General features: G+C 41.7%; 1 protein-coding gene across 3 annotated transcripts; it reads right to left on the bottom strand.

Annotated features, from left to right (window-relative positions):
- Nucleotides 1-1,973: 1,973 nt before the first annotated feature.
- Nucleotides 1,974-26,985, bottom strand: rabggta (Rab geranylgeranyltransferase subunit alpha). 3 transcript variants are annotated; one of them, XM_041040914.1, is made up of 19 exons: nt 26,832-26,985; nt 26,493-26,628; nt 26,261-26,333; nt 8,057-8,093; nt 7,794-7,904; nt 7,394-7,518; nt 7,079-7,266; nt 6,673-6,930; nt 6,432-6,515; nt 6,210-6,292; nt 5,831-5,926; nt 4,649-4,754; nt 4,508-4,559; nt 4,329-4,417; nt 4,088-4,176; nt 3,867-3,983; nt 3,636-3,749; nt 3,399-3,486; nt 1,974-2,593 (listed from the first exon to the last, which is right to left on the bottom strand). In XM_041040914.1, exons 3-19 carry the CDS (start codon nt 26,302-26,304, stop codon nt 2,445-2,447), a joined length of 1,830 nt encoding a protein of 609 aa, XP_040896848.1. In that variant the 5' UTR covers nt 26,305-26,333; nt 26,493-26,628; nt 26,832-26,985; the 3' UTR covers nt 1,974-2,444. The 3 variants fall into 3 exon arrangements, with proteins under 3 accessions (XP_040896848.1, XP_040896849.1, XP_040896847.1); XM_041040915.1 differs by lacking the exon at nt 26,832-26,985 and adding an exon at nt 26,713-26,730; XM_041040913.1 differs by lacking the exons at nt 26,261-26,333; nt 26,493-26,628; nt 26,832-26,985 and adding an exon at nt 8,443-8,563.
- Nucleotides 26,986-27,225: the final 240 nt, after the last annotated feature.

Here is a 27,225-nt window from a genome sequence, read left to right as displayed (position 1 = left end):
TTCGCTGCTACAAGTTCAAGCCTCCTTTAAATACTTGTCAGCTAAGACAGAGAGGACACGCCTTCCTGCTGCACAGACAGGAGTCGGGGTCAGGTATTATTTTAAAAAGCAACAAGTGAAAGCATTTAGGTACGGTGCAAGCAACCACTTAAATTCTGCAGGAAAATATTACAGGGTTTTTTGTGTCATCCTCACTATATGTTGTGCAGTGTCCCTTAAAAAAGTAATACACAACCAGGCTGGTAGACATTACTATTATTATTATTATTTTACTAGTAGTACTGGAGTCCCATCCCCTGAATTCACTAATTAATTTATTCATTCATTAAACAAACTCTATTTTATTCAACTGTCCCTGTAAGCTATAACCGTGTAACAGTGAGCTATCGTGCACAGTACCAGAAAGCTGAAACTGAAGCAGCTAAAAGGAATTTAGCCACGATTATTTATTATTATAACTGTTCACACCCTGTGCTCATAATAAGGGCCTATAATTCAGTTAAGAGGTGAGATTTAGTCAGAGTTGGCTCACCCACTATGTGGGTGGGTCCACACCTTGTTCACAGGAAGGTTTGACTCTCTGTAAAAGGGAGTAGGTGTCCACCTGCTTTTGTGTAAAATCTCTTAGATATGACAAGAGCTGGATGACTGAATTATCTGAGCTTTCCACACGGACTGGTCGAGTAGGTTTTCACTGAGTTTCTCAACTGTGTGAGAACAGCTCTGAACTAAAGTTGCCTAATTCTATTGCCTAATTTCAAGGGGGATAATGAACAACTGCCAAATCTCGGTAGAAGTATTAGAGAAATATTTTCGTGACGCCATCGGAAATGGAAAAATCAACACTGACAGAATAAATATCTTGTACAGATATTCATGGTGCTCTGATGATGAATCCTAATGACTTTACAGAACCCCTGACTTTTCTCCAGCACCACTACAGGTTAACATTTGCACTTTTAATTTCTTTGAGTGAAATGGTTCAACAAGTATTTTGTTTGGATTGTCTTTTAATTTGGTAGCCATTCATGATCCCCTGAAGAACTCAAATTTGTTTTACACTTTGGTTTAACAATATTATGTCGTATTAGCAGGCTATCACGCTAAATTAAGATGGCGAACAAGGTAAATATTAGCAGCTAAACATTAGCAGGTTAGCATGCTGATGTTAGCATTCTATTAAATACAGCGGTGCCTAAAGCCATGCTCACGGTAGAGATGGGAAAGAAGAGCGATGTGAGCGTTCAGGTCATCAGGGCGTTTGTATGACTGCGGAATTGGTCGTGTGAGGGTTAAAATATCGTGCACTGACAATATAAACATCATATATAATACAAAAATCCAATATGTAAAAAGTTTCCCAATTGTAATTACAACTTGCAAGTTGACACAAATGCTATTTACAAGTCAGAAACTCGTAGTGACAATAACCCCAATGTGGCACGATATAGCGTTAGTATAACCTCACAGAGGTGCTAGCGTGGCTGTTGACTTTTAGCGCTCTTTCTCTGTCGGTTGCAAATCTGAGTTTGGGGAAAAGTGGAGGCAAAAAAAAAAATTATGGTGTTTTTCCTTTTCTGGCACAAGATTGTTATTGAAAAGTGTGGTATTTTTCAAATTCCATTTCACGTCAGTTTTTGTTTGTTTTTGGTCAGGCACTCCCAAAGGACATGTTTAGCACGTGAACATGCAACAACATCAGAGTAAAACAAACATCAACCCAATAAATCGCGAAGCCAAATCCATTAAATGAACAAAGACAGTGATGTAACTCGTTGTGGCACTGACACACCTTTTTACACTGATAGTTTTTCTTACACAACAGAAAAACCACAGAAGAAGCTCATTGGAAGGCAGTGACACAATGTGTGCTGTTTTATTACTGGATCTGTGACATACTGTGCAACAGTATATTATCATATATTAAATGCTTTACATAACCTTTTAAAAAAATGTGCATGATAACGATGCGATGCTCTGATGATTAGTACTAAGCTTTTTATTTTTTTTTTGTAAATTAAACCGTTTTAAAGCTTATAGAAGCAATAAGCCAGCATTTCTGCACGCCAATCCATATACAGTCAATTTACTCCATTACTAGGGTTTCTGCATGCATTTTGGTGTGTTGTATTAAGGACATCCGTACGCACACACAATTAAAGAACCGCAACACTGGTTATGAAACACTCACACACATAAATCTAGACAGTTCACTGACGGTGTTAGAGAGGTTTCTGAAATGTGCCCTGAAGCATGAGGCTTTCAGACCCTGTGGGGTTGCTGTGATTGACATTCTCCCAAACAAGTGGAACAAACAGAGTCGCACAACACTTGAAAAAAAAAAAAACACCCACTTGCTCTTTCACAAACAAACACACTTGAGAAAGTTGAAGGACAATTCAACGACAGGACAATGGTGGCAGTGATTCCTGCCCTCCCTCTGATCAGAGCAGGAGGTCTGTCACTGAGGGCAGCAGCTCAGCTAACTCCGACTCGATGTTGGCTGTCTGAGTGACAGGGTTGCCACGGAGATCGAGGCGCTTCAGCTTGGGGCAGGAAGCCAGGGGCTGAAGATCTGCCAGGGCAGAGATTTCTGTACATTTGGGTTAATGAAAAAGACTTCCTGAGCGCTGTGGTGAGTAACATTAGTAGCAATGCATATAAAGAGATATGACTCGTATATTCATAACACGTGTGTAAAAGCAAGATCTACATGTTAAATGTGACACTGTGATATTAATTATTTTTTTCTAAATACAAAAAATTGACGCCTAAATTTACATTAGAGAGGAATGCACTGAAACTCTAATTCAGCTGTCATTACAGCTGTCATTAGAAAAAAAAAAAAAAAAAAGCAAACCTTGAAAGTAGCCTCAGTGCCATAACCTGCAGACCTCATTAATTCCTCTGAAGTGTGTCGGGGGGGAAGTGAAGCATGAAAGGGAAGGAGTCTGAGTCGATGATGTGCTTGTAAGTGTCTCTTCCCCTCTTAATGATGTTGTTTGTTTTGTGAAATTGCAGCGCTGGTTTTGCTTACTCAATCTCTACATAAAGTTTCAGGTAAAAACAAATTATTCACGCATTGAGCTGAAGAGTCTTCTTAACGCGGCAATTTCCCAAACCCTGTAAACACCGTCCTTGTGTGTAGTGCGCCTTCTGCATCACACTCTTCACACTCCATCAGCTGCTAGCGCTCTTTACTGGGGTTGTTTTGCAGCATTGAGGCTTGCGTACTCAGAGCAGATTCACACATTTCTTGAGTCACTAGTACACTGTGAGAGCATAGAGATATAAACTGATCCCTATGACACCGGTGCTGCAGGGTTGACACACATCCAGAACAGGACATTCTTCAAACAAACAGACTAATGATTATGAATCTTTGATTTTAAGGATACTGTTATTCTTCAAGGAGACTTCCTCCAGTCTGGGAAGGCGATACAGTCCCTCCAGATTTTCTATGGAGTTGTTATCAGCCTCCAAGACCTGCAGGTGTGAAGAAGAGGTCATTTAAATGCAGAAAAAAAAATTAAATCAATTTCAGTTTCTTTCCTGTTATCTACCAAGTGTGGGACACACAAAAGAAGAAACAGAAACGCTGTTCACGTAGTGGATTTGAATCGCAGCTTTATCACCTCTAAGCACTGCAACATAGCGAACTGAGGAGGCAACCGCTGCAGATGATTAGAGGACAGATTGATATGGGTGACCAGTAACAGCTGGTCCAGGTGGCATAATGTGGTCAGGTTCTGTTACACAGGACAGAAGAAAAAAAAAAATGAGGAATGACTTTTCAGAAGTTCCCTATATAGCACACAGGATTCAAGATGAGCAAATCTGAACTCCTGTCAAAATGCCGAACCAACCTTGTCAGAAATGCTGAAGACGCGCACTTCAGCATATTCCATTTTTAGGATGGTGTTTTCAATCATAAACTTGCTGCACAGGTCACTGTAATATGCAGAGCGCATGGGATCCACTTCCTGAGGGAGAAAGTGAAAGCATTCACTCAGTGATCTCTCACTGTTTTCAGGTCAGTACCAGCAGTACCAATGACTATATAAATATATATATATATGGTGCTCACTTTCAGTGTTTGGAAATGAGCAAGTGTCTCCTTTTCATATCCCAGTGGGTCTAGCGCCCTCATCAGGAGGATGATGGTCAGTAAGCACCCTGCCAAGGCAACGAGAGCGGTTCAGTGGCCACATGAAAACATCACGATCAGCAACAACAAATTACAGTATTGTGTGTTTATCTGAAGTTGATGATCTCGCTCTGTGAAGAACGTGGGGTCATGTGGATGTAATGAATTTAAAGGCGCTCACATTTATTGCGCGGCTCCAGTTCTTGTAGCTGATTGCATGATTGTAGCTCTGACTGTAACACTGAGGTCTTTTCTACTGAGAGTTCACTCCTACAGAGAAACAGCACAGTACAGCTCAGTTCTTACTCCTTAAAAAAAAAAAACACCACCCAATGTGCTGCTATTGTGCTGAGACAGTACCTGAAAAGCTCCTGATCCGTGGCAGAGTCCCGACAGTAACTCTCAGTTCGACCTGGGGAAGTTAGAATAGCGTAATGTGTATATATTTGCAAACCGGTCAATGATAGAGCATGACCTGCAAAGATACTCTATATGTATGACCTGTGTAAAGAGCACAGTCTCTGTGAGTGTGTTTTTCAGTCCAGTGCACGGTCAGATTGTGTTCGTTGGTGATGTCGCTTATCGTTCCAGGTGGAAGATCACAAATCTGAGTCAGTATTAAGGTTAAAGGTTAAAGGACAAAATGAAGATTATTTATTCCACACGTAAATAGAAGGAATTTTCCATCCATGATGGACTGGCAAAACATTAATTTAGACAAAGTAGGCTTTAATAAATTAATTTAGATTTAGAACAAACCAGTAAATTGTCATCACTGAACAAGAAGCGTTTTTCTTTTTTCTTTTTTAAACAAAACTGAATTAAAATATAAATTTTGAAACTAATCAGATTATTCCAAAGAGAAAAGTGTCCACTCTGATTCAGTAAAGTTTCAGACTGCAGGTTGATGCAGTTTTCTCACACAGTGTCCACCTACAGTCCCTGAGTGAGCGAACACAAATGACAGGTGCGTGGGCTCATCTGGGAAATGTCAACATGGAATTATGAATATAAATATAAATGAACGGATGAAATCACAGCAGCTACTGAGCTTGCATGTCAAAAGATCCATTTCCATCACAACTCAGAAAACTGTATCCTCCGACGAAGACCAAGTGACGGGGCTGAAAGCTCCGGAATCGGCTTGTGAACGGACCTTGAGTCCTTGTGGTTGTTTTAGCCAAAATATTAAAACCCACAATCTGTAATTAATTGTAGAAATAATCTTAATAATTCTTTTATTTTCTGAAAACAGAATCAATGATGTTTTCATGTCCACATTTTGGAATGAAACCACTGCTTTTCGCTGACCTCCAGCCACAGGGAGCTCATCCTGTGAGCAGCAGCTGATCACCTTCCTCCTAGTTCAGCTGTCTTTCTGACTAAACTTGGCGTCTTTTGTCCCTTTGTCACTGAGCCTTGATAAGACATGACAGGAAGTCCTGCTGCATTTTCTAGAGGCGCACTAACATTCCTTTGTGATGACACAAAACTTTGGGATGTACTGGAGAGGAACATTTTTTTTTTTTCTGGTGCACGTACCACAGCACCTTATCAGCATGTGGTATGCGTTAAATGACAAGAACAGAATGTTAAACTACTATCCTGTTCGATCAGCAGCGCACTGTGACAGCCAACATTCATGTCTGTGGGTCGATTCTGAGTCACACAGGGAAAGGATACCCAGACAGGGCTGTGTTTAAAGCGCGGGTGCACGCTCCTCCACTCCACTCTCTGAGGCTGACCGTCAAGCACCAGGAGCAGGCCGACCGTCTGAGCCTGACAGACAACAAGCAGGAACAAAGGTTGTGAGGTCAGATCAGGTCAGGATGCTACATGGACATTACACTACAGTTGCTTTTTTTTTGTCAATACTGAGTTCATGTTTTCAAAACTCTTTACAAAATCTGCACAAAAGCAGACACTAGACCTCATGCAAGAACATTTTCATACTCATACTAAACTTCTCCTGTGTTTTTTTTTTTTTTTTTTTTGAAAATGTAAATGAGAATTTACAAACAAAAATGAGAATGCTTTATTTTATTAGGATAAATAAACATACATTAACCGGCCTGGAGAAGGCGACAGCTACTCTCTCCTCATCCCGACTGGCATACACACAGCTTATCATCTCTTCACGCTCCGCTGTTAAAATGACAGAAAACTTAAGATTGTGCAAGTCACACATGATAAAGGATCCTCAGCAAATACAGCAACTATTTGCATGCACAGGGAACCTGATATGTACTTTCATACATATAAACACAATTACAGACAGACATACCTCTACCTAGCAACCACCGATAGTAGAACCAAGCACTCTGGTCGTTGGGGTCAGTGAAGAAAGCGTTCTGTACAAGCTCATACTCTGAAAAAATTAGTTAGATGCTGAATGTGATGAATTACACATCAGACATACCTTGCAAAGCACTACCATGTACAGTCACTGTAAAGCCTCACACTGCCCACATCTGGTGATACTTGGTATTGCTGACATTTATCTGCTGAGTTGCTGTGAAGTTTACCTTTGAGTAGCTGCTCTTCACAGACGCGATGGGAGTGAGTTTGTGGAGAAGGTGGAGGGGAGGTCTGGGGAGGCTTGCGGCACGGTGACGGGGGCTCAGGAGATTCTGGGTGGAGAAGCGGCAGCAGGGTGCTGCGGTAGTGCCAGCTGGAATAGTTGGAAAAGTTGGAGCCAATAAGACGATCAGTGAAACCCAACTCCTGATCCACGGGCACACCAGACATCTTCACAACCATCCTGCGATAATCCCAGCAATGGACTGATAGAAACGGGAGAGTACGGTGCGACAGAGAATAATTAAAGCACGGAAACAGGTCAGGGATGTGCCATATCTGTATAAACAGACAAGACAATGTCTCCACATCCTCCATTATCTTGCTTTTGCCTTTCTCTACTCCATTACTCACAGTTGCGGTCGTCCAGGCTGAGGCAGCGATCACACAGGCTCAGCTCTCTGGCCCAATCCGGTCGAGGCAAGCGGACTGAGACCCAGCCTCGGTGGTGCCAGCTGCCGTAGGACTTTGGGTTCACCTTCAGGCAAGACTCCAAAAATGACAGCTCAGCCTCGTAAATCTTTTGCATTTCATCCTCGTCCCTGGCGCAGACATTGAGAAACAAAACCATTATTCTCCTGTGAAACCTGAGATGATTTACCCACCAAAAAATGTAAAAATGCCGTACTCTGATTCTACAAATGACAAAATAATGAGTCATGATTTTACTTCACAGTCTCCAGGTGCATTAGGATCTCTCTTCTGTAGTTCCAGAAGGTTGCAAAGTCAGGATTGGCTGATAGCAGCTGCTGGGTCAGCTGGAGAGCCTCATCATCCAAAATACCCTCCTTCCTCTGTCATACAGGAGACAGTGAGGGGTGTGAGGAAAGTAAACGCAGTGGCAGACAGGCCAACAGACATAGCGTCAAGAACGTAAGAGAAATGAGTGCAAGAAAGCTTAAACTTATTAGTTGGTGAAACTATTCACTAAACACAGTATGACACTTGCAGATAGTTAATAACATCAATTTATTGTTGGCTTGGACACTTTCACTTGATTTGGTGACAGTGAGAAAAACAGAAAACATCATCAGACTTATCCTGTAAAATGTGCGTCTTTCTAACAGACCTTAGAAAAACAGGCATCTCGCGCAGTCACGTATATCTTCAGTTTCTTCTCTCGCTCCTTTCTTTTCTCCTCCTCCTGCTGGGCTGTAGATTTAATCTTCAGTCGTCCATGCTGTTAAATGCAAAAAGAGCATATACAGTTTACTCTGCTGCTGAAAGGTTACTGTACATCACAGGCTGATCCATACGCAGTATGTATTTTGCATCAATGCAGCGGATATGCCTTCACTTCAAAAGCATATGAGCAGATGATAAATTTCTTACCATCCTTTCTGTCTGGGAAGGAGACTTCTTCAAAAACCTGTTTATATTGGCACATGAACGGTGATATTCAGGGTTAGGCCCGGTAACGTTTACGTGACACAGACACACAGAGAGAGAGCCGACAGACACAAAAGTTAAGACAAGGCGATATTATGAGCTCAGCCGCTCCATCGTTACCGGTACGTGTGCATTCAGCCCTCAATAAAGTCAAAACACTAAAAACGATCAGCCTGAGTCTGAAGTTAGCTAGCTAATTAGCTCCGCTGTCAGCAAGCGACACTGGGCCGGGCTCATTCAAATTCCATTCACACAGCACAGAAAAACCGAAAGCTGCCACACAAAATGCGTTTTGACTACAGATAAACACTGAGCGCCGCTCTACTTACCATATAACACACGCACCTGGTTGTCTACTCGGCTTGTTGTGTGTTTTTTCAGAGTGCAATTTGATTTTGCACGTCACTATCAGCATCTGTAACGACTACAAATTTGTTTTTCTTTTCTTCCGGCTCCTGAAATCTGCGTCACGGGGACTGGTCTGCGGAGAGGCGCGGTACTTTGCCGCCATCTAGTGGAGAAGATTGCGAACAGCAGCGCAAACATACACGAAATTGCTGTTTAAACTCACAGCCAGTGTTGTCAGATTAGAGGTTTGAAAACATTGGCTCTACTCACGCTGAGACAGCAGAGATCTGTGAGTTTGTGTGTATTTGTATATTATTCTTTTATTTTGTATTGTTCTAAAATGATAAAATTATATTGTTTTCATTTTATATTGTTGTTATTCTCTGCTGTTGATATGTGTGATTCCGTATATTTTTTTTGCCACTTTTATGTATATAGAGTATATTTATTTAATTTCTGATAACTTTCATTTCTAAATTATTTTGGCAATGGCGGAGTTTGAGATTGTTATAAATATTGTTATAATAAAACATGGCTGTTCATGGGTTAGGGATAGGGGTAGGGCACTCGGAGGGGGTCTCGCCCAGGGAGTAATTCAATGAACCGCCACTGCTGAAAAGGATAAGGTAGATGCAGCAAACGTATGTATTACACTAACTTGTTAGTTTAAATCAAGATTTCTGAAGTGACACCATGAAGATTATATTTGTCTCGCAGTGGTAAGTATTTAGTCTGATGATACTGTTAAATGCCAATTTCTTTTCAGGGATCCAAAGTGTCAGTGAAAGATCCCAGCTGTCTTTCAGTGTCAGGTGTGCATTTCACCTGTCCGCTAACTGGAGCTCTGGATCAAAACTGGATCAAAATGTCAGGTGAAAATATTCCCTACAAGTACAATTTGAATTTTGAATCAAAGACATTACAAGTGAGGACAAGTTGGCTACAGCCCTGCTCAGATGCCACAAGTGCACAAAACTTTTTAATAAAAAGATTCTAAAGTGACATGCTTTGATATCATTCTTATATATCCTGTATAACATTTATCATTTTAAGCTCAATATATTCAGATAATACAAACATTTAACAAAAAACATTTGTCCGGTAAATTGAAAACCTTTGACCTCACACCTCCAAAATCTACTCACTTCATCTTTGAGTGACAGTGAGCATTTGCGCAAACTTTAAAGGACATCCTTCAAAATATTCTTCAGATGTCACATTCGCCCAGCATAAAATTAAATGTATGATCACAGCGACCGTGACCTTTGACCTCTGACATCCATAATCTACTCAGTTAATCTTTGAGGCACAGTTGACATTTGTGCAAAGTTTGAACGCGTTCCCTCAAACAGTTCTTACAATATTGCATTATCATACAAAACATAAATGTGGTCATAGTGACCTTGCCCTTTGACCTTTGACCTCCAAACTCCTTTCAGATCTGCCTTAAGTCACAGTCAACATCTGTGCAAAGTTTGACAGAGAGACCTCAAAGCGTTCTTGAGATATCGCACGTGGATCAATCCAGGAGGGACAGAGGGAGGGATGGACGGACGGATGAATGGACAACCCGTCTGGCCTTGGCTATCGTCGGTGTGGAGGCATAAAAACATAAACCATAAAATGTGTGAAGTATTTGTCTGAATGGCAGATCTCAACTGTGTGACATTTCCAAATAGTAAATTAGAAATTAGAAATTAGTCTTCTACATTGGATTATTATTTTTGTTTCCTTGTGTTGTCGACATTTATTTGCGTTTCTTCCTCTCTTTTATGTATGTACAATAACTATATGTTAAATATTCTGACCATGGGAAACCTACTGTGTGATTCTCTATGAAGAGCCTATGATAGCACATAACTAAAGAACTAAAGAGTTTAGTTTTTTAAAATCAACTTATTTTAAGAAAAAAAAATACAGCTGTACACTGTGCAATATTATGAAAAAGTTGGAACAAATTTTTGTTACATACAAGCAGCTGAATAAAAACACTAAAACCTAACGCCCCTTGCTTCAAATGATCAAACTGTTAGAAAAGCTAAATAAAATGTTTTAGAACTGTGAAAAAGAAGTTGCTTTTTGCTTGACTGATATTTCTGATAGTTTTGGAATGGTTTTGTAAAGTTCTTACTTTTAAAGAATATGTAACTCTCTAGCTTGGACTTATTTTAAGAAAAAAAAAAACACTCACACAACATGAGACCACTGAGTGCATAATGGATGTGTATGAGTCTACCTAGTCAGGTGGAACAGTGAGAAAAGTCACTGTATTTTGTAAGCACTCACCTGAAGTTGGAATATGCTGTGCTATGATTTTATCCTGGGGAAGAATAAAGTATCTATTAATCTATCTCAGTTTTTGACTGTGGCTGCTGGAGATCATCCCAAAAACCTTAAATATTAACTAGTCAAGACAGTCATTCTTGTTTTGTATCAGTAAAAGCATCAAGACCATTGTTTTTTTTTTTGGGGGGGGGGGGTTGTTATTTATTTATTTATGTATTTATTTTGGGGGTGGGTGGGGGGGGGGGGGTGTCCCACAAGAGCAAGCACTTGGCGACAGTGGCAAGAAAAAACTCCCTTTGTTAGGAAGAAACCTTGAGCAGAACCAGGCTCTGTGTGGGTGGCCATCTGCCTCGACCAGTTGGGTTTAAAGTGGGTGTGTGTGTGTGAGGGGGGGCATAGCATAAAGGGGAATATGGGGATGGGGGGGGGGGGCATGGGGATGGGGGGGACATGGGGATGGGGTGGGTTAGATTAGGTTTTTGGGTAGTGGGGGAGATCTCAGACTCAGAGGTCAGAGTGAGGTTAGGTCCCCCCCGGTTCTTCGAAAGAGCCGGAGGAATCGTGTCCACAAAGATTTCTTCTTTTTCTTTTTCTGACCTTCTTCCAACTGAATCTGCAGATTTGTTAACTTCTCCATTAATTCATTCTTAAATTCCCTGTCTTTCTTCTTGTCATTCAAAACCTGCTTGGTGAAGCTAAAGCTGTCCAGCAGCTTGCACTTTTCCTCATGCCACTGTAGCCTTTCCTTGTCCAGGTCCTCCTGCGCCTTGACCAACTCGGCCCTGAGGCTGGAGGTTACCTGCAATTGCTCATCCAGGAAGTGGGACCTTTCCTTCTCCAGTTCATCTCTTTTCTTCTCCAGTTCCTGTCTAAACTCAGCCTTAAGGCTGGAGATGACCTGCGATTGCTCATCCAGCATGCGGGACCTTTCCTTCTCCAGTTCCTGTCTAAACTCAGCCTTAAGGCTGGAGGTTACCTGCGATTGCTCATCCATCATGCGGGACCTTTCCTTCTCCAGTTCCAGTCTAAATTCAGCCTTAAGGCTGGAGGTTACCTGCGACTGCTCATCCAGGATGCGGGACCTTTCCCTCTCCAATTCATTTCTTCTTTTTTCCAGGTCCTGCGTAAACTCAGCCTTTAGGTTTGAGGTTATCTGGGATTGCTTATCCAGGAAGTGGGACCTTTCCTTCTCCAGTTCATCTCTTTTCTTCTCCAGTTCCTGTTTAAACTCAGCCTTAAGGCTGGAGATGACCTGCGATTGCTCATCCAGCATGCGGGACCTTTCCTTCTCCAGTTCCTGTCTAAACTCAGCCTTAAGGCTGGAGGTGACCTGCGATTGCTCATCCAGCATGTGGGACCTTTCCTTCTCCCATTCCTCTCTTTTCTTGTCCATTTCCTGCATAAATTCGTCCTTAAGGCTAGAGATTACCTGTGAATGTTTCATCAGGATGCTGCACCTTTCCTTATCCCATTCATTTCCACTTTCTTCCAGGTCCTGGATAAACTCAGTTTCTAGGTTAGAGTTTATTTGCGATTGTTCATCCAGGACGCTGGAGCTTTCCTTCTCCAATACCTCCCTTTCCTTCTTCAGGGGTGGCAAAATCCTTGTAGCCCATGGTGTTGCTGCAACCTGCGCTTGCGTTGTTGTTACATACTGTTCGTTGGTTTCCACAGCAGCTTCTTCTTCCATCTTCAGTGCAGAGTGTTTGTTTATCTGTACTGCAGGCTGTTGTGATGCCACATACAATGGAAAGCGGGTTAGACGAGATGGAGGTTTTTTGTTTGGTTTCTTCTCTTTCGGGGGTGAAGGATAGAAAGCCATACTGAGCTGCTGTAATGAATTCAACTCAGCCACCTGCTGGAGATTGCTAGTTTTCCTGAGGCTGATTGGCTGAAGCCTTTGCTCCATAAAATGCAGCTTTTCAATCTTTGCTGGTTCCATTGATGGTGCTTTTCCAACAGTCTTGTCCTTTTCACTAAGAATTTCTGGAATCTTGTCTTCTGCGTCTTCCACTTGTGGTTTTTGCAAATAAGATTCGATTCTCACTGGTTCATAGCGTGGGGCCAAGCTCTAAAAGTGTTCTATAACAAAGTGAGTCTATATAAGTGTCAGAGATCAAAGGCACATAAAGTGATGATGTCATGCATCATGACATCACTGTTTCCATGCAATCAGTGAGTCTGTTGGTTCTGCTGGTTTCTGAATGAATTCATTTCTGAAGGATGCATTTTGTGGTTATTTTGAATTGAATTGCATTATATCAAGAGGTGTTTCAGTTCTTTTGTCCACCCTGTTTATATGTACAAAGGTGGCTACACCTTGTCTTTTCTTCTCAAGAAAACTGACTTTCACTCCTGAGGTAACAGTGGCTTCCACCTTGTATAACTATATATAAGTGTATTATACTGTTTATGATCCTTTTTCATATGCATTTCAGTGAACAAATAAACAGTTTATCTTGAAATATGAGCTGCCTCAGTTATTACTGGTGTGCAATAACTTTGCATTAATATGGAGAAATGTATAGTGTGGTATGCTGTTGAAATGTCCGTCATTATTTTCATTTTAAAGGTGTGAGGCACCTGGTTCTGTAACGATTTTCTTGTGTTACTGAATTTGATACTCATAGACTATGAGTATGTTTGGCTGTAATGTGATTTGTGTCATAAAAATGAGGGTTATAGTTGGCTAACTCTGATGTATGAGTTTTAAGTTCACAATCAGAGTATAACTTTACAATAAGCTAACGAGCCCACTCTGTACTGTCTTTACAGTAAACAGTAAAACATATCTTTCTATTCTGAGTTCGCTTTTTCAAAATATTTCAGGTCTCTTTACTGACATGTAGCTCAGCACAATGATACAACATGCCAAAACCACATAAAACCACATAATGAAATAAAGATGTTTATCTACAAGTGTCCTGTTACCCATGTTTTGGTTTCAGGCCATATAGTGTGTGGTCAAACGCTTGTTGATCCTTGAGGGAAACAGTCCCAACAAGGTCAGCTGGAAGTCTCCCCAGTCCCACACGGCTGACAACCCACGCTCCGCTCCTGGTACTCAGGTACACCTGCGGGTCGGGTCAGACCAGAGAGGATAAATGTGAATGAGCTTGTCATCTTTTACACTTTCAGCTTTAAATATTTTTTAATCTTACAGTCAAAGGTAGAGTTGACTTGAGATAAAACAGCACTGCTCTATTTGAAATAGACCCAATAGATAGTGTACTTAAAGTACTTCAGTACCTTCTCAGCAACTCTACTGATGTCCACAGCAATATCACCTCCAGAATTTCCAATCCCAATCACCACCACTCTTTTCTCCTGCATCCCTTCTGCATTTCGGTATTCCCAGCTGTGGAAATATCTGATTTCAAAGCTCTCAATACCTGGAATGGATTAAGAAAAAACATAATGTATCGTCCATGACAATATATCTATTATTCTTTTACACCTTGTTGTATCCTGACTTATGTGGCGGTGGAGCAAGAATGGAAACAGGATTCCTGGTACCTTTGAAGTCTCTGAGCGGTAGGTGAGGCTGGGTGAAGTGTCCAGTACAAACTAATACTGCATCAAAAACATGAGTCTACCTCTGACCCCCTTCCCTCTCTGTCTCCACTTCCCACTGGCCTGTCACAGTAAAGTCCGGAGTCTGCCTCACGCTGAGCACAGTAGTCTGTCACACACACACACGCCCTAGAGACACTGTGGCAGGGGGCTTCCCTAGAAGGAGCCCGGGGAGCTGGGGTAGATCGGTGCCTTGATCAGGGGCACCACGGCCATGGTCGCAGAGGTGGGTGGTCGCGTCTCCCCCACCTCTTCACCTTCACCACCACCCATATCCATTGTGCGTATCCCTTGTGGCTGTGGTTGGTCGAGGAATCGAACCGGCGACCCTCCAATCTCCGGACGCCACAGCCGCCCCCAAGATAAGTTTATATTGCAATCCTGACAAACCAGTTTGTAAAAACTGAAAAATGTAAACACCCTCACCATCAAATTTTTAGCTATAACCAGAATCTATTATTATTTGTGTCACATTATTGAATATATTTCTCTTTTGGCTACATGTTAAAAAAACAAAAATTGGCTGGTCATTTTATTGGCTTCAAAAACAAAGCTGAAGACCACTAACCTGGAGGTGTATGTGTCGCAGCAGACTGAATGCCTGAGCATACAGGAGCAGATACAGCAGCACCTCAGAGTGGTGCATGTTGTTAGGGAACTCAGCAGGAGGAGGGAAGTCACTGAAAGACATCACCTCTTTGGAGCTGTGATCACCACCGACTCATAGGTGTTGGCTCGTCCAGGCTCTGGCTTCTCCTAAGCACGACACGATCAACAAAACCTTAATGCTTCATCTGAAACCAAACAGAAAGAAAATAAATCATAATCATGTGCCACTACAATAATAATAATAATAATAATACATCAAATTTGTATAGCGCTTTTCCAGGTGCTCAAAGACGCTGGACAATGAAATATAAAAAAAAAAAAAAGAGAGAGAGAGAGAGAGAGAGAGAGAGAGATAACGTTAACTGAAGTGACAAATGGCAGAGAAATGACGTGGTTCAGGGGAATGCCAGAAGAAACAGGTGGGTTTTGAGCTGGGATTTGAAGGTCGGTAATGAGTCTGAGTTTCTGATTTGCTGAGGGAGAGAGTTCCAGAGGGTTGGGGCGGCAGCGGCGAAGGCTCGGTCCCCCAAGGTTCGGTGCTTGGTTTTACAGCATGAACAGTGTCACACACTTATCCTGTAACATTTCCCAACTTCAGAGGACTTTTAAAATATAAGATTATTGTGGTGCCTGTGGTGACAGTGACAGAGCATGTAGATACAGTACATTCATTGGCAAAAGCAAAAGTAGGAATCTGATTAGTCAATAATTTAAAATTTGATAATAGTTTTTTTAAATTGTATTATTAGAGTATGAATCAACAGCTCTTGATTTCCAGTATAAGCTGTGATCAGTCTTGTAAGGAAGTCTATCATTAAAAGTGTGTAATTTCGTGTATATTTTTACATGTGTGTTGGCGTCCCATCTCAGGTTAGCATTTCTTATTTAAATAAACAATTATTCAACATACTATATGCTAAGGTGTTAATATGACAAACAGTTTAAAAAAAAAAGAGAGGGATCACTGACTCACTGACTTCATTTTCATTTGCTGCCACTTACTCCTTCACAGTTAAACATTTATAGCTTATGGATAAAGTGAAAATATGACCTCTTAACATACAAATATTCATACAAAAAAAAAGCTTTGTCCTTCACCTTAAATCTCCATAGACCTCCAATGTCGTGGCTGCTCTCAAAGCAGGTTGGCTCCAGACCTTCTTCCAAAAAGGCCTTGATGCTGGTTAGACCTGAAGGACCGGCACCGATCACTGCCACCTTCTGAACCACACTGGAGAAGAAGCACAGCAAACAGGGATGGAAACTGATCTGAGGTAGAGGCTTGACCTGGAGTAAGAAGAAAGGTGCAGGAGGACATTAGTGTGTGACTGTCTCCCACTGTCTCTCAGTCTCTGATTTGCACCAGAGTGTAGCTTTTTGAAGGTGCTTGATTCAATCAAGATAATTATGTACATTTTGCTTTGACAGTATGAAGTTTAATGGCCTACACTGACCCAGCTAAAGATCTGTCTGATCAAACAAGTATAATCAAACAAACATTTAATAAAAACATTTGTCCGGTAAATTGAAAATCTGCCGGTCATGTTGTTCAGTGCCAAGCTTTTCTAGTGGAAACCCTGAATTAAAAATTATGAACGTAAGGCTCAGACGGCGTCACCAAACTGTTGGCTTGTGCCTACACCGTTCAGAAATTGAATACCAAAAACTAACACTGAAACAATAACATCACGCACAATATTAACAACTTACTGTATATTAGCAACTTGTTGTGGGACTAGCTTCTTTCTTCTTGCTTTTTGCTTGACTGATATTTCTGTTTTGGAATGGTTTAGTAAAGTTCTTATTTTTAAAGAATATGTAAGTCTCTAGCTTGGACTTATTTAGACATGAGGACTGATGAGCCAATCAGAGGCAGAGTAGGGTCGCTAACACCTCAGGTGCTAGTGGAGAAAAAAAAAAAAAAAAAAAAAGGTGGTTTCCAATTGAATCGGTGTTTTAAACTACTGGCAATATGACTGCACATTTAGAGGAGAAGAGAGCCTCATTTTGAATGTTGGTTTAGTTAGATTGTTAATGTAAAGAGGTGGACCCATGTCTTGCTGATGACTATTGTGATCACAGTAGTGTGTGTGTGTGTGTGTGTGTGTGTGTGTGTGTGTGTGTGTGTGTGTGTGTGTGTGTGAGAGAGAGAGAGAGACAGGGAGATGCATAATTTTTGTTGTTTTTTCTGTAGACATCAATAATGACTGGTCAGACCTGTGGAGTGCTAAACAAACACAAGACTTCAAATCCAAGAACCCCTGGTTGGGATCCAAAAACAAAAAATTGGGTAAGTTTAGGTAGATTGCTGGTTAAATAACTAGGTAACTTCTGAAACTGTGTGTGTGTGTGTGTGTAAAAGGACCGTGCACACGTACAGCTGTGGATACAGTAGTTAGATTGTTTGTTTATGCTTCACAGGATGTCTGGTCTGTAGCAGTGTTAACTCCATTGGAATCAACAAGGAGCAAGGTGTATCACTCTCAAGAGAATGGATGAACTTTGAAATTCAAGTGTCTGGCCATGAAAGCAGAACAACAAGTCTGTCAGTTTTGAGAAATAAGGTGAGGAAACATACGTTGTCCAAGGCCCACGCTCAGGCTGTGAAGGTGGCAGAGCAACAGAAAGAAGCTGCCATTGAGAATGCAATGGAGACCATGACTGAGTCCCACATGAAGAAAGTAGAAAATTGAGTATACCCACTTCTCCATGGACCACTACACCACTGGCACAAAGGTACATCCAGGACTGCTCTGTGCTGTGTTTCTGTAAAACATGGCTCGGACCACAGACCCCAGACGAGGCCATAACACCGGCAGGCTACGCTGTTTACCGAGCCAACCGCAGCGCGACGGACAGCAGTAAAACTCGCGGAGGAGGCACAGCGATCCTCGTCGAACACTCCTGGAGCACCGACAACACGGTAATATCACAGTCATGTTCCGAAGATGTGGAATATATCACCGTGATGTGCAGGCCGTTTTATCTGCCCAGAGAACAGCAGTGTATCATACTGAGCGTGGTGTATATACCCCCCTCGGCCAACGAGGACAATGCACTGAGGGAACTACAGGACATGATAAGCAAACATGAAAACACACATCCAGATGCTGCTATTGTTGTGCTCGGAGACTTTAATCACTGTGATCTCCGGAAAAATATCCCAAAATCTCAGCTGGGCCAAGAACACCACATCGGTAGTGAGAAAAGCCCAGCAAAGACTGCACTTCATCAGAGTGCTGAGGAAGGCGGGACTTGGACGCCAGCCGCTCATCCAAACCTACAGAGGACTCGTTGAAAGCATCCTCACCAGTGCCATCACAGTATGGTACGGCAACACCACGCTGGCTGAGAGGAAGTCGCTTCAACGAGTCAAAAAAGCTGCAGAGAGGGTCACTGGATGCAGCCTTCCCCCCCGTGGACTCGATCTACACCGAGTGCTGCAGACGCAAAGCACAGAGCATCCTGAAAGACAAACATCATCCAGCTTGTGCTCTGTTTCAGTGGGTGGACTCAGGCTACAACCTGAGGCATCAGTGCCCAGAGAGCCCGCCTCCACAACAGCTTTTTCCCAGCCACTGTCAGAACAGTGGCACAGGACATTAAGGAGGGAAGAAGCTACTACATATCATAACCCTGTCAGTGTGCAAAAAACCCTGTCAAAAGTAATCTGTTATCACTATGTGCAATATGTCCCTTTATTCGCCATGTGAAATATTTCTAAAATATTTACAATATCGCCATGTGCAATATGCCTGTTACGATCACCATGTGAAACATCACATACTGGAAGTGACAGTGTGCCTATATTAGGCACCTAATTTTCTTAAGAGTATTTTAAGTCTACTATCTTGCTCTTCTTTTCAGAATCAGAAAAACTTTATTAATGCCCGTAGGGAAATTCTTTTGTTACGTACACACTCCCAAATGAAAATGAAGAAGAAAATTACACAGAGAAAGATTAAGATATACATATAATTCAATATCAAACAGAAAATATAATAAAATAAAATGTGGTTTAACTGTTTAAAAATGATGTATACACAGTATACATGAGTCTTTTTTTTTTTTTTTTAGAGTTTTGAATTATATATGCACAAATATTCCAATGCACATGTACTGCAATGTATCTGTGCAAATGGCAAAACTCTATTCTATTCTATTCTATTCTATCTATTAATTTATCTCAGTTCTTGACTGGCTGCTGGAGGTCATCCCGAAAACCTTAAATATAAACTAGTCAAGACAGTCATTATTGTTTTCAATCAGTAAAACCACTTTATTTTTGTATTTATTTTGGAGTGGGGGTGGGTGTCCCACAAGAGCAAGCACTTGGCAACAGTGGCAAGAAAAAACTCCCTTTGTTAGGAAGAAACCTTGAGCAGAACCAGGCTCTGTGTGGGTGGCCATCTGCCTCGACCTGTTGGGTTTAAAGTGGGGGGGGGGGCATAGTGTGAAGGGGAATATGGGGGGGGACTGCATGAGGAGGGGGGGGGGGGGGGGTTAGATTAGGTTTTTGGGTAGTGGGGGAGATCTCAGACTCAGAGGTCAGAGCGAGGTTAGGTCCTCCCGGTTCTTCGAAAGAGCCGGAGGAATCGTGTCCACAAAGATTTCTTCTTTTTCTTTTTCAGACCCTCTTCCAACTGAATCTGCAGATTTGTTAACCTCTCCATTAATTCATTCTTAAATTTTTCCTCCTCTTTGTTCTGGTCATCCAAAGCCTGCTTGGTGATCCTCAAGGTGTCCAGCAGCCTGCACTTTTCCTCACGCCACTGTAGCCTTTCCTTGTCCAGGTCCTCCTGCACCTTGACCAACTCGGCCCTGAGGCTGGAGGTTACCTGCAATTGCTCATCCAGGAAGTGGGACCTTTCCTTCTCCAGTTCCTGCTTAAATTCAGCCTTAAGGCTGGAGATTACCTGCGATTGCTCATCCAGGATGCGGGACCTTTCCCTCTCCCATTCATTTCTTCTTTTTTCCAGGTCCTGCGTAAACTCAGCCTTTAGGTTAGAGGTTATCTGTGATTGCTTATCCAGGAAGTGGGACCTTTCCTTCTCCAGTTCATCTCTTTCCTTCTCCAGTTCCTGTTTAAACTCAGCCTTAAGGCTGGAGATTACCTGCGATTGCATGCGGGACCTTTCCTTCTCCCATTCCTCTCTTTTCTTGTCCATTTCCTGCATAAATTCGACCTTAAGGCTGGAGATTACCTGTGAATGATTTATCAGGATGCTGCACCTTTCGTTCTCCCATTCAGTTATTCTATTTTTCAGGTCCTCTGTATACTCAGTCTTTAGATTAGAGGTTATCTGCAATTGCTTGGTATGGAGGTGGAACCTTTCCCTGTCCCATTCATTTCTTATTTTTTCCAGGTTCTGTGCAAACTCAGCCTTTAGGTTAGAGGTTACCTGTGATTGCTCATCCAGGAAGCAGGACATTTCGTTCTTCACTTCCTTTGTTTTCATTTCCAGGTCCTGCATAAATGCGACCTTAAGGCTGTTGATCATCTGCAATTGCTCGCCCAGCATGCGGGACCTTTCCTCCTCCCATTGCTCTCTTTTCTTCTCCAGGTCTTGTGTATTTACGGTATTAAGGCTGGAGGTTACCTGCCATTGCTTGTCCACGATGGAGCTTTCCTTCTCCCATTCATCTCTACTTTCTTCCAGGTCCTGAGTAAACTCAGCCTTTAGGTTAGAGTTTATCTGCGATTGCTTATTCAGGATGCGGGACCTTTCCTTCTTAGGTGTTGCTGCAGTCTGCGCTTGCATTATTGGTACATACTGTTTGTTGGTTTCCACAGCAGCTTCTGCTTCCATCTTCAGTGCAGAGTGTGTTTTTGTCTGTACTGCAGGCTGTTGTGATGCCACATACAATGGAAAGCGGGTTAGACGAGATGGAGGTATTTTGTTCGGTTTCTTCTCTTTCGGGGGTGAAGGATAGAAAGTCATCTTGGATACTGCATATCTTGCAGGCTGTGCTTTTCTAACCACTGTAGGTTTTACCAGTGGTGTTGCTGCAGGCTGAGGCTGTGTTGTAAACTCAGCCTTTGGGTTAGAGTTTATCTGCGATTGTTTACCCAGGATGCAGAACCTTTCCTTCTCCCATACCTGCCTTTCCTTCTTCGGGAGCTGCAAAATCCTTTCAGTAGGAATCAGTGCACTTTTGATTTTAGGGTGTGATGTTGCTTCAGGCTGAGGTTGTGATGTTGCTTCAGGCTGAGGTTGTGATGTTGCTGCAGGCTGAGGTTGTGATGTTGCTGCAGGCTGAGGTTGTGATGTTGCTGCAGGCTGAGGTTGTGATGTTGCTGCAGGCTGAGGTTGTGGTGTTGCTACAGTCTGTGGATATATTGCAGGCCGTGCTTTTCTAACCACTGTAGGTTTTGCCAGTGGTGTTGCTGCAGTCTGCGCTTGTGTTATTGTTACATACTGTTTGTTGGTTTCCACAGCAGCTTCTTCTTCCATCTTCAGTGCAGAGTGTTTGTTTGTCTGTACTGCAGGCTGTTGGAATGGAAAGCGGGTTAGACGAGATGGAGGTTTTTTGTTCGGTTTCTTCTCTTTCGGGGGTGAAGGATAGAAAGCCATAATGAGCTGCTGTAATGAATTCAACTCAGCCACCTGCTGGAGATTGCTAGTTTTCCTGAGGTTGACTGGCTGAAGCCTTTGCTCCATAAAATGCAGCTTTTCAATCTTTGCTGGTTCCATTGATGGTGCTTTTCCAACAGTCTTGTCCTTTTCACTAAGAATTTCTGGAATCTTGTCTTCTGCGTCTTCCACTTGTGGTTTTGCAAATAAGATTCGAGCTCTCACTGGTTCATAGCGTGGGGCCAAGCTCTAAAAGTGTTTTATAACAAAGTGAGTCTAAGTGTCAGAGATCAAAGGCACATAAAGTGATGATGTCATGCATCATGACATCACTGTTTTCTGAATGAATTCATTTCTGAAGGATGCATTTTGTGGTTATTTTGAATTGAATTGCATTATATCAAGAGGCGTTTCAGTTCTTTTGTCCACCCTGTTTATATGTACAAAGGTGGCTACACCTTGTCTTTTCTTCTCAAGAAAACAAACTTGACTTTCACTCCTGAGGTAACAGTGGCTTCCACCTTGTATAACTGTATATAAGTGTATTATACTGTTTATGATCCTTTTTCATATGCATTTCAGTGAACAAATAAACAGTTTATCTTGAAATATGAGCTGCCTCAGTTATTACTGGTGTGCAATAACTTTGCATTAATATGGAGAAATGTATAGTGTGGTATGCTGTTGAAATGTCCGTCATTATTTTCATTTTAAAGGTGTGAGGCACCTGGTTCTGTAACGATTTTCTTGTGTTACTGAATTTGATACTCATTACATTTATGTTTGGCTGTAATGTGATTTGTGTCATAAAAATGAGGGTTATAGTTGGCTAACTCTGATGTATGAGTTTTAAGTTCACAATCAGAGTATAACTTTACAATAAGCTAACGAGCCCACTCTGTACTGTCTTTACAGTAAACAGTAAAACATATCTTTCTATTCTGAGTTTGCTTTTTCAAAATATTTCAGGTCTCTTTACTGACATGTAGCTCAGCACAATGATACAACATGCCAAAACTATAAACCCAAATGTTACTTTGAAAAACTATTTCTCATTCAAGCAGCCATGTTACTATAGAGATATATATAGAGATCTGAAGAATGACGGCGGAGAGAGGGAGTTTCTTGTAGCAGAAACAGTTCTTACGATATTGCATTATCATACAAAACATAAATGTGGTCATAGTGACCTTGCCCTTTGACCTTTGACCTCCAAACTCCTTTCAGATCTGCCTTAAGTCACAGTCAACATTTGTGCAAAGTTTGACAGAGAGACCTCAAAGTGTTCTTGAGATATCGCACGTGGAACAATCCAGGAGGGACAGAGGGAGGGATGGATGGACGGATGGACAGATGGATGGACAACCCGTCTGGCCAACCCGTCTGGCCTTGGCTATCGTCGGTGTGGAGGCGTAAAAACATAAACCATAAAATGTGTGAAGTATTTGTCTGAATGGCAGATCTTAACTTTGTGACATTTCCAAATAGTAAATTAGAAATTAGAAATTAGTCTTCTACATTGGATAATTATTTTTGTTTCCTTGTGTTGTCGACATTTATTTGCGTTTCTTCCTCTCTTTTATGTATGTGCAATAACTATATGTTAAATATTCTGACCATGGGAAACCTACTGTGTGATTCTCAATGAAGAGCCTATGATAGCACATAACTAAAGAACTACTAGTTTTTTAAGATCAATTTATTTTAAGAAAAAAAAAACACAGCTGTACACTGTGCAATATTATGAAAAAGTTGGAACAAATTTTTTTTACATACAAGCAGCTGAATAAAAACACTAAAACCTAACGCCCCTTGCTTCAAATGATCAAACTGTTAGAAAAGCTGAATAAAATGTTTTAGAACTGTGAAAAAGAAGTTGCTTTTTGCTTGACTGATATTTCTGATAGTTTTGGAATGGTTTTGTAAAGTTCTTACTTTTAAAGAATATGTAACTCTCTAGCTTGGACTTATTTTAAGAAAAAAAAAACACTCACACAACATGAGACCACTGAGTGCATAATGGATATGTATGAGTCTACCTAGTCAGGTGGCACAGTGAGAAAAGTCACTGTATTTTGTAAGCACTCACCTGAAGTTGGAATATGCTGTGCTGTGATTTTATCCTGGGGAAGAATAAAGTATCTATCAATCTATCTCAGTTCTTGACTGGCTGCTGGAGGTCATCCCAAAAACCTTAAATATAAACTAGTCAAGACAGTCATTCTTGTTTTGTATCAGTAAAAGCATCAAGACCATTGCTGTTTTTTTTGGGGGGGGAGGGGTGTTATTTATTTATGTATTTATTTTGGGGGTGGGGGAGGGGGTGGGTGTCCCACAAGAGCAAGCACTTGGCGACAGTGGCAAGGAAAAACTCCCTTTGTTAGGAAGAAACCTTGAGCAGAACCAGGCTCTGTGTGGGTGGCCATCTGCCTCGACAAGTTGGGTTTAAATTGTGTGTGTGTGTGTGGGAGGGGGGGGGGGGGGGGGGGGGGGGCAAAGAGGGAAGTGGAATATGGGGTGGTGGTGGGGGTTAGTGTGAAGGTGAATATGGGGGTGGGGGGGGGGGTCCAAAGCCTGCTTGGTGATCCTCAAGGTGTCCAGCAGCCCTCACGCTGCTCTAGCCTTTCCTTGTCCATCTCCTCCTGCGCCTTGACCAACTCAGCCCTGAGGTTGGAGGTCATCTGCGATTGTTTATTCAGGATGCATAACCTTTCCTTCTCCCATATCTTCCTTTTCTTCTTCAGGAGCAGCTGCAAAACCATTTGAGTAGGAATCAGTGCACTTTTGATTTCAGGGTATGATATTTCTTCAGGCTGAGGTGATGTTGCTTCACGCTGAGGGTATGATGTTTCTTCAGGCTGAGGTTGTGATGTTTCTTCAGGCAGAGGTTGTGATGTTGCCGCAGGCTGAGGTTGTGGTGTTGCTACAGTCTGTGGATATCTTGCAGGCTGTGCTTTTCTAACCACTGTAGGTTTTGCCAGTGGTGTTGCTGCAGGCTGAGGCTGTGTTGTAAACTCAGCCTTTGGGTTAGAGTTTATCTGCGATTGTGTACCCAGGATGCAGAACCTTTCCTTCTCCCATACCTTACTTTCCTTCTTCGGGAGCTGCAAAATCATTTCAGTAGGAATCACTGAACTTTTGATTTCAGGGTGTGATGTTGCTTCAGGCTGAGGTTGTGATGTTGCTTCAGGCTGAGGTTGTGGTGTTGCTACAGTCTGTGGATATATTGCAGGCCGTGATTTTCTAACCACTGTAGGTTTTGCCAGTGGTGTTGCTGCAGTCTGCGCTTGCGTTATTGTTATATATTGTTTGTTGGTTTTCCCAGCAGCTTCTGCTTCCATCTTCAGTGCAGAGTGTTTGTTTGTCTGTACTGCAGGCTGTTGTGATGCCACATACAATGGAAAGCGGGTTAGACGAGATGGAGGTTTTTTGTTTGGTTTCTTCTCCTTCGGGGGTGAAGGATAGAAAGTCATCTTTGCTGGTTCCATTGATGGTGCTTTTCCAACAGTCTTGTCCTTTTCACTAAGAATTTCTGGAATCTTGTCTTCTGCGTCTTCCACTTGTGGTTTTTGCAAATAAGATTCGATTCTCACTGGTTCATAGCGTGGGGCCAAGCTCTAAAAGTGTTCTATAACAAAGTGGGTCTATATAAGTGTCAGAGATCAAAGGCACATAAAGTGAAGATGTCATGCATCATGACATCACTGTTTCCATGCAATCAGTGAGTCTGTTGGTTCTGCTGGTTTCTGAATGAATTCATTTCTGAAGGATGCATTTTGTGGTTATTTTGAATTGAATTGCATTATATCAAGAGGCGTTTCAGTTCTTTTGTCAACCCTGTTTATATGTACAAAGGTGGCTACACCTTGTCTTTTCTTCTCAAGAAAACTGACTTTCACTCCTGAGGTAACAGTGGCTTCCACCTTGTATAACTATATATAAGTGTATTATACTGTTTATGATCCTTTTTCATATGCATTTCAGTGAACAAATAAACAGTTTATCTTGAAATATGAGCTGCCTCAGTTATTACTGGTGTGCAATAACTTTGCATTAATATGGAGAAATGTATAGTGTGGTATGCTGTTGAAATGTCCAACATTATTTTCATTTTAAAGGTGTGAAGCACCTGGTTCTGTAACGAGTTTCTTGTGTTACTGAATTTGATACTCATTACATTTATGTTTGGCTGTAATGTGATTTGTGTCATAAAAATAAGGGTTATAGTTGGCTAACTCTGATATATGAGTTTTAAGTTCACGATCAGAGTATAGCTTTACAATAAGCTAACGAGCCCACTCTGTACTGTCTTTTTCCAAAACAGTAAAACATATCTTTCTATTCTGAGTTTGCTCTTTCAAAATATTTCAGGTCTCTTTACTGACATGTAGCTCAGCACAATGATACAACATGCCAAAACTATAAACTCAAATGTTACTTTGAAAAACTATTTCAGGAAAACCTGAAAGAGGAAAACAAAACATTTCTAAAAACAAAAACCAGTTACAAGCGCTTCACAAAACAAATCAGTCATTTGACAATAAAGGAGAAAAATATAAAAGGTAATTGGTCAATTAATAAAATGGTTAAAATACTGACAAGAGTTGAGTGGGATAATCATCATCATCATCATATGTGCGTAGCTTGTGTTCACACAGAGTAAATTATTATTATTCTTTTTTATTATCATCTTATGGGTTATGAAGTGTGAGGATATGAACAGCTTTAAGATTAAACTTATCCTCTTATTTCCTACCTCTGGTGCATTGTTGCAGAGTCTCTCTGAATTTCCTTCACCATGGTCTCTTCTGAGGGGAGGGTTGATGAGCCTGCAGGGGAAAAAAATCAGATCACATCAAAATACACAGACAAAAACCTAGAGAAGAGAAGAAGATTTCTACTTGTGCGTTATGGTTTTTTTTTTTTGGCATAGTTGTAACTACTGAGGTGCACCTCTTTATAAGTGCAAGTCTAAGAAATGTACACACCTTGTTTATGGCGCTCCCATAAACAAAGACCACACTGGACTCACAGAACTCCTTCACGTTTGGTTTCACCTGAACACAGGCTGAGATGATCCGAGCCGGCAGGTCGTCATTCACAACAGGAATCCGTGCAAAAAATCTGCCACAAGAACACCACCAGCACATCACAAACTTTACGTAATGACCACACAGCGTCCACCAGCGTGATGTTTGTTCTGCTCACACTTTTATACTGTGGGGTGTGATGAAATGATGGCCCTTTGTGTCGTGCACTTAAAAATAACCAATGAAAATTTGACCACATAATGAAATAAAGATGTTTATCTACAAGTGTCTTGTTACCCATGTTTTGGTTTCAGGCCATATAGTGTGTGGTCAAAGGCTTTGTTCAGGTTCTGCAACATCTTGTTGATCCTTGAGGGAAACAGTCCCAACAAGGTCAGCTGGAAGTCCCCCAGGTCCTACACGGCTGACAACCCACGCTCAGCTCCTGGTACTCAGGTACACCTGCGGGTCGGGTCAGACCAGAGAGGATAAATGTGAATGAGCTTATCATCTTTTACACTTTCAGCTTTAAATTTTTTTTTATCTTACAGTCAAAGGTAGAGTTGACTTGACATAAAATAGACCCAACAGTTAGTGTTCTTAGAGTACTTCAGTACCTTCTCAGCAACTTTACTGATGTCCACAGCAATATCACCACCACTCTTTTCCCCTGCATCCCTTCTGCATTTCG

Source organism: Toxotes jaculatrix, chromosome 6 (assembly GCF_017976425.1).
Source record: "Toxotes jaculatrix isolate fToxJac2 chromosome 6, fToxJac2.pri, whole genome shotgun sequence".
Lineage (NCBI taxonomy): Eukaryota > Metazoa > Chordata > Actinopteri > Toxotidae > Toxotes > Toxotes jaculatrix.
This window is presented reverse-complemented; position numbering and strand designations above follow the sequence as displayed.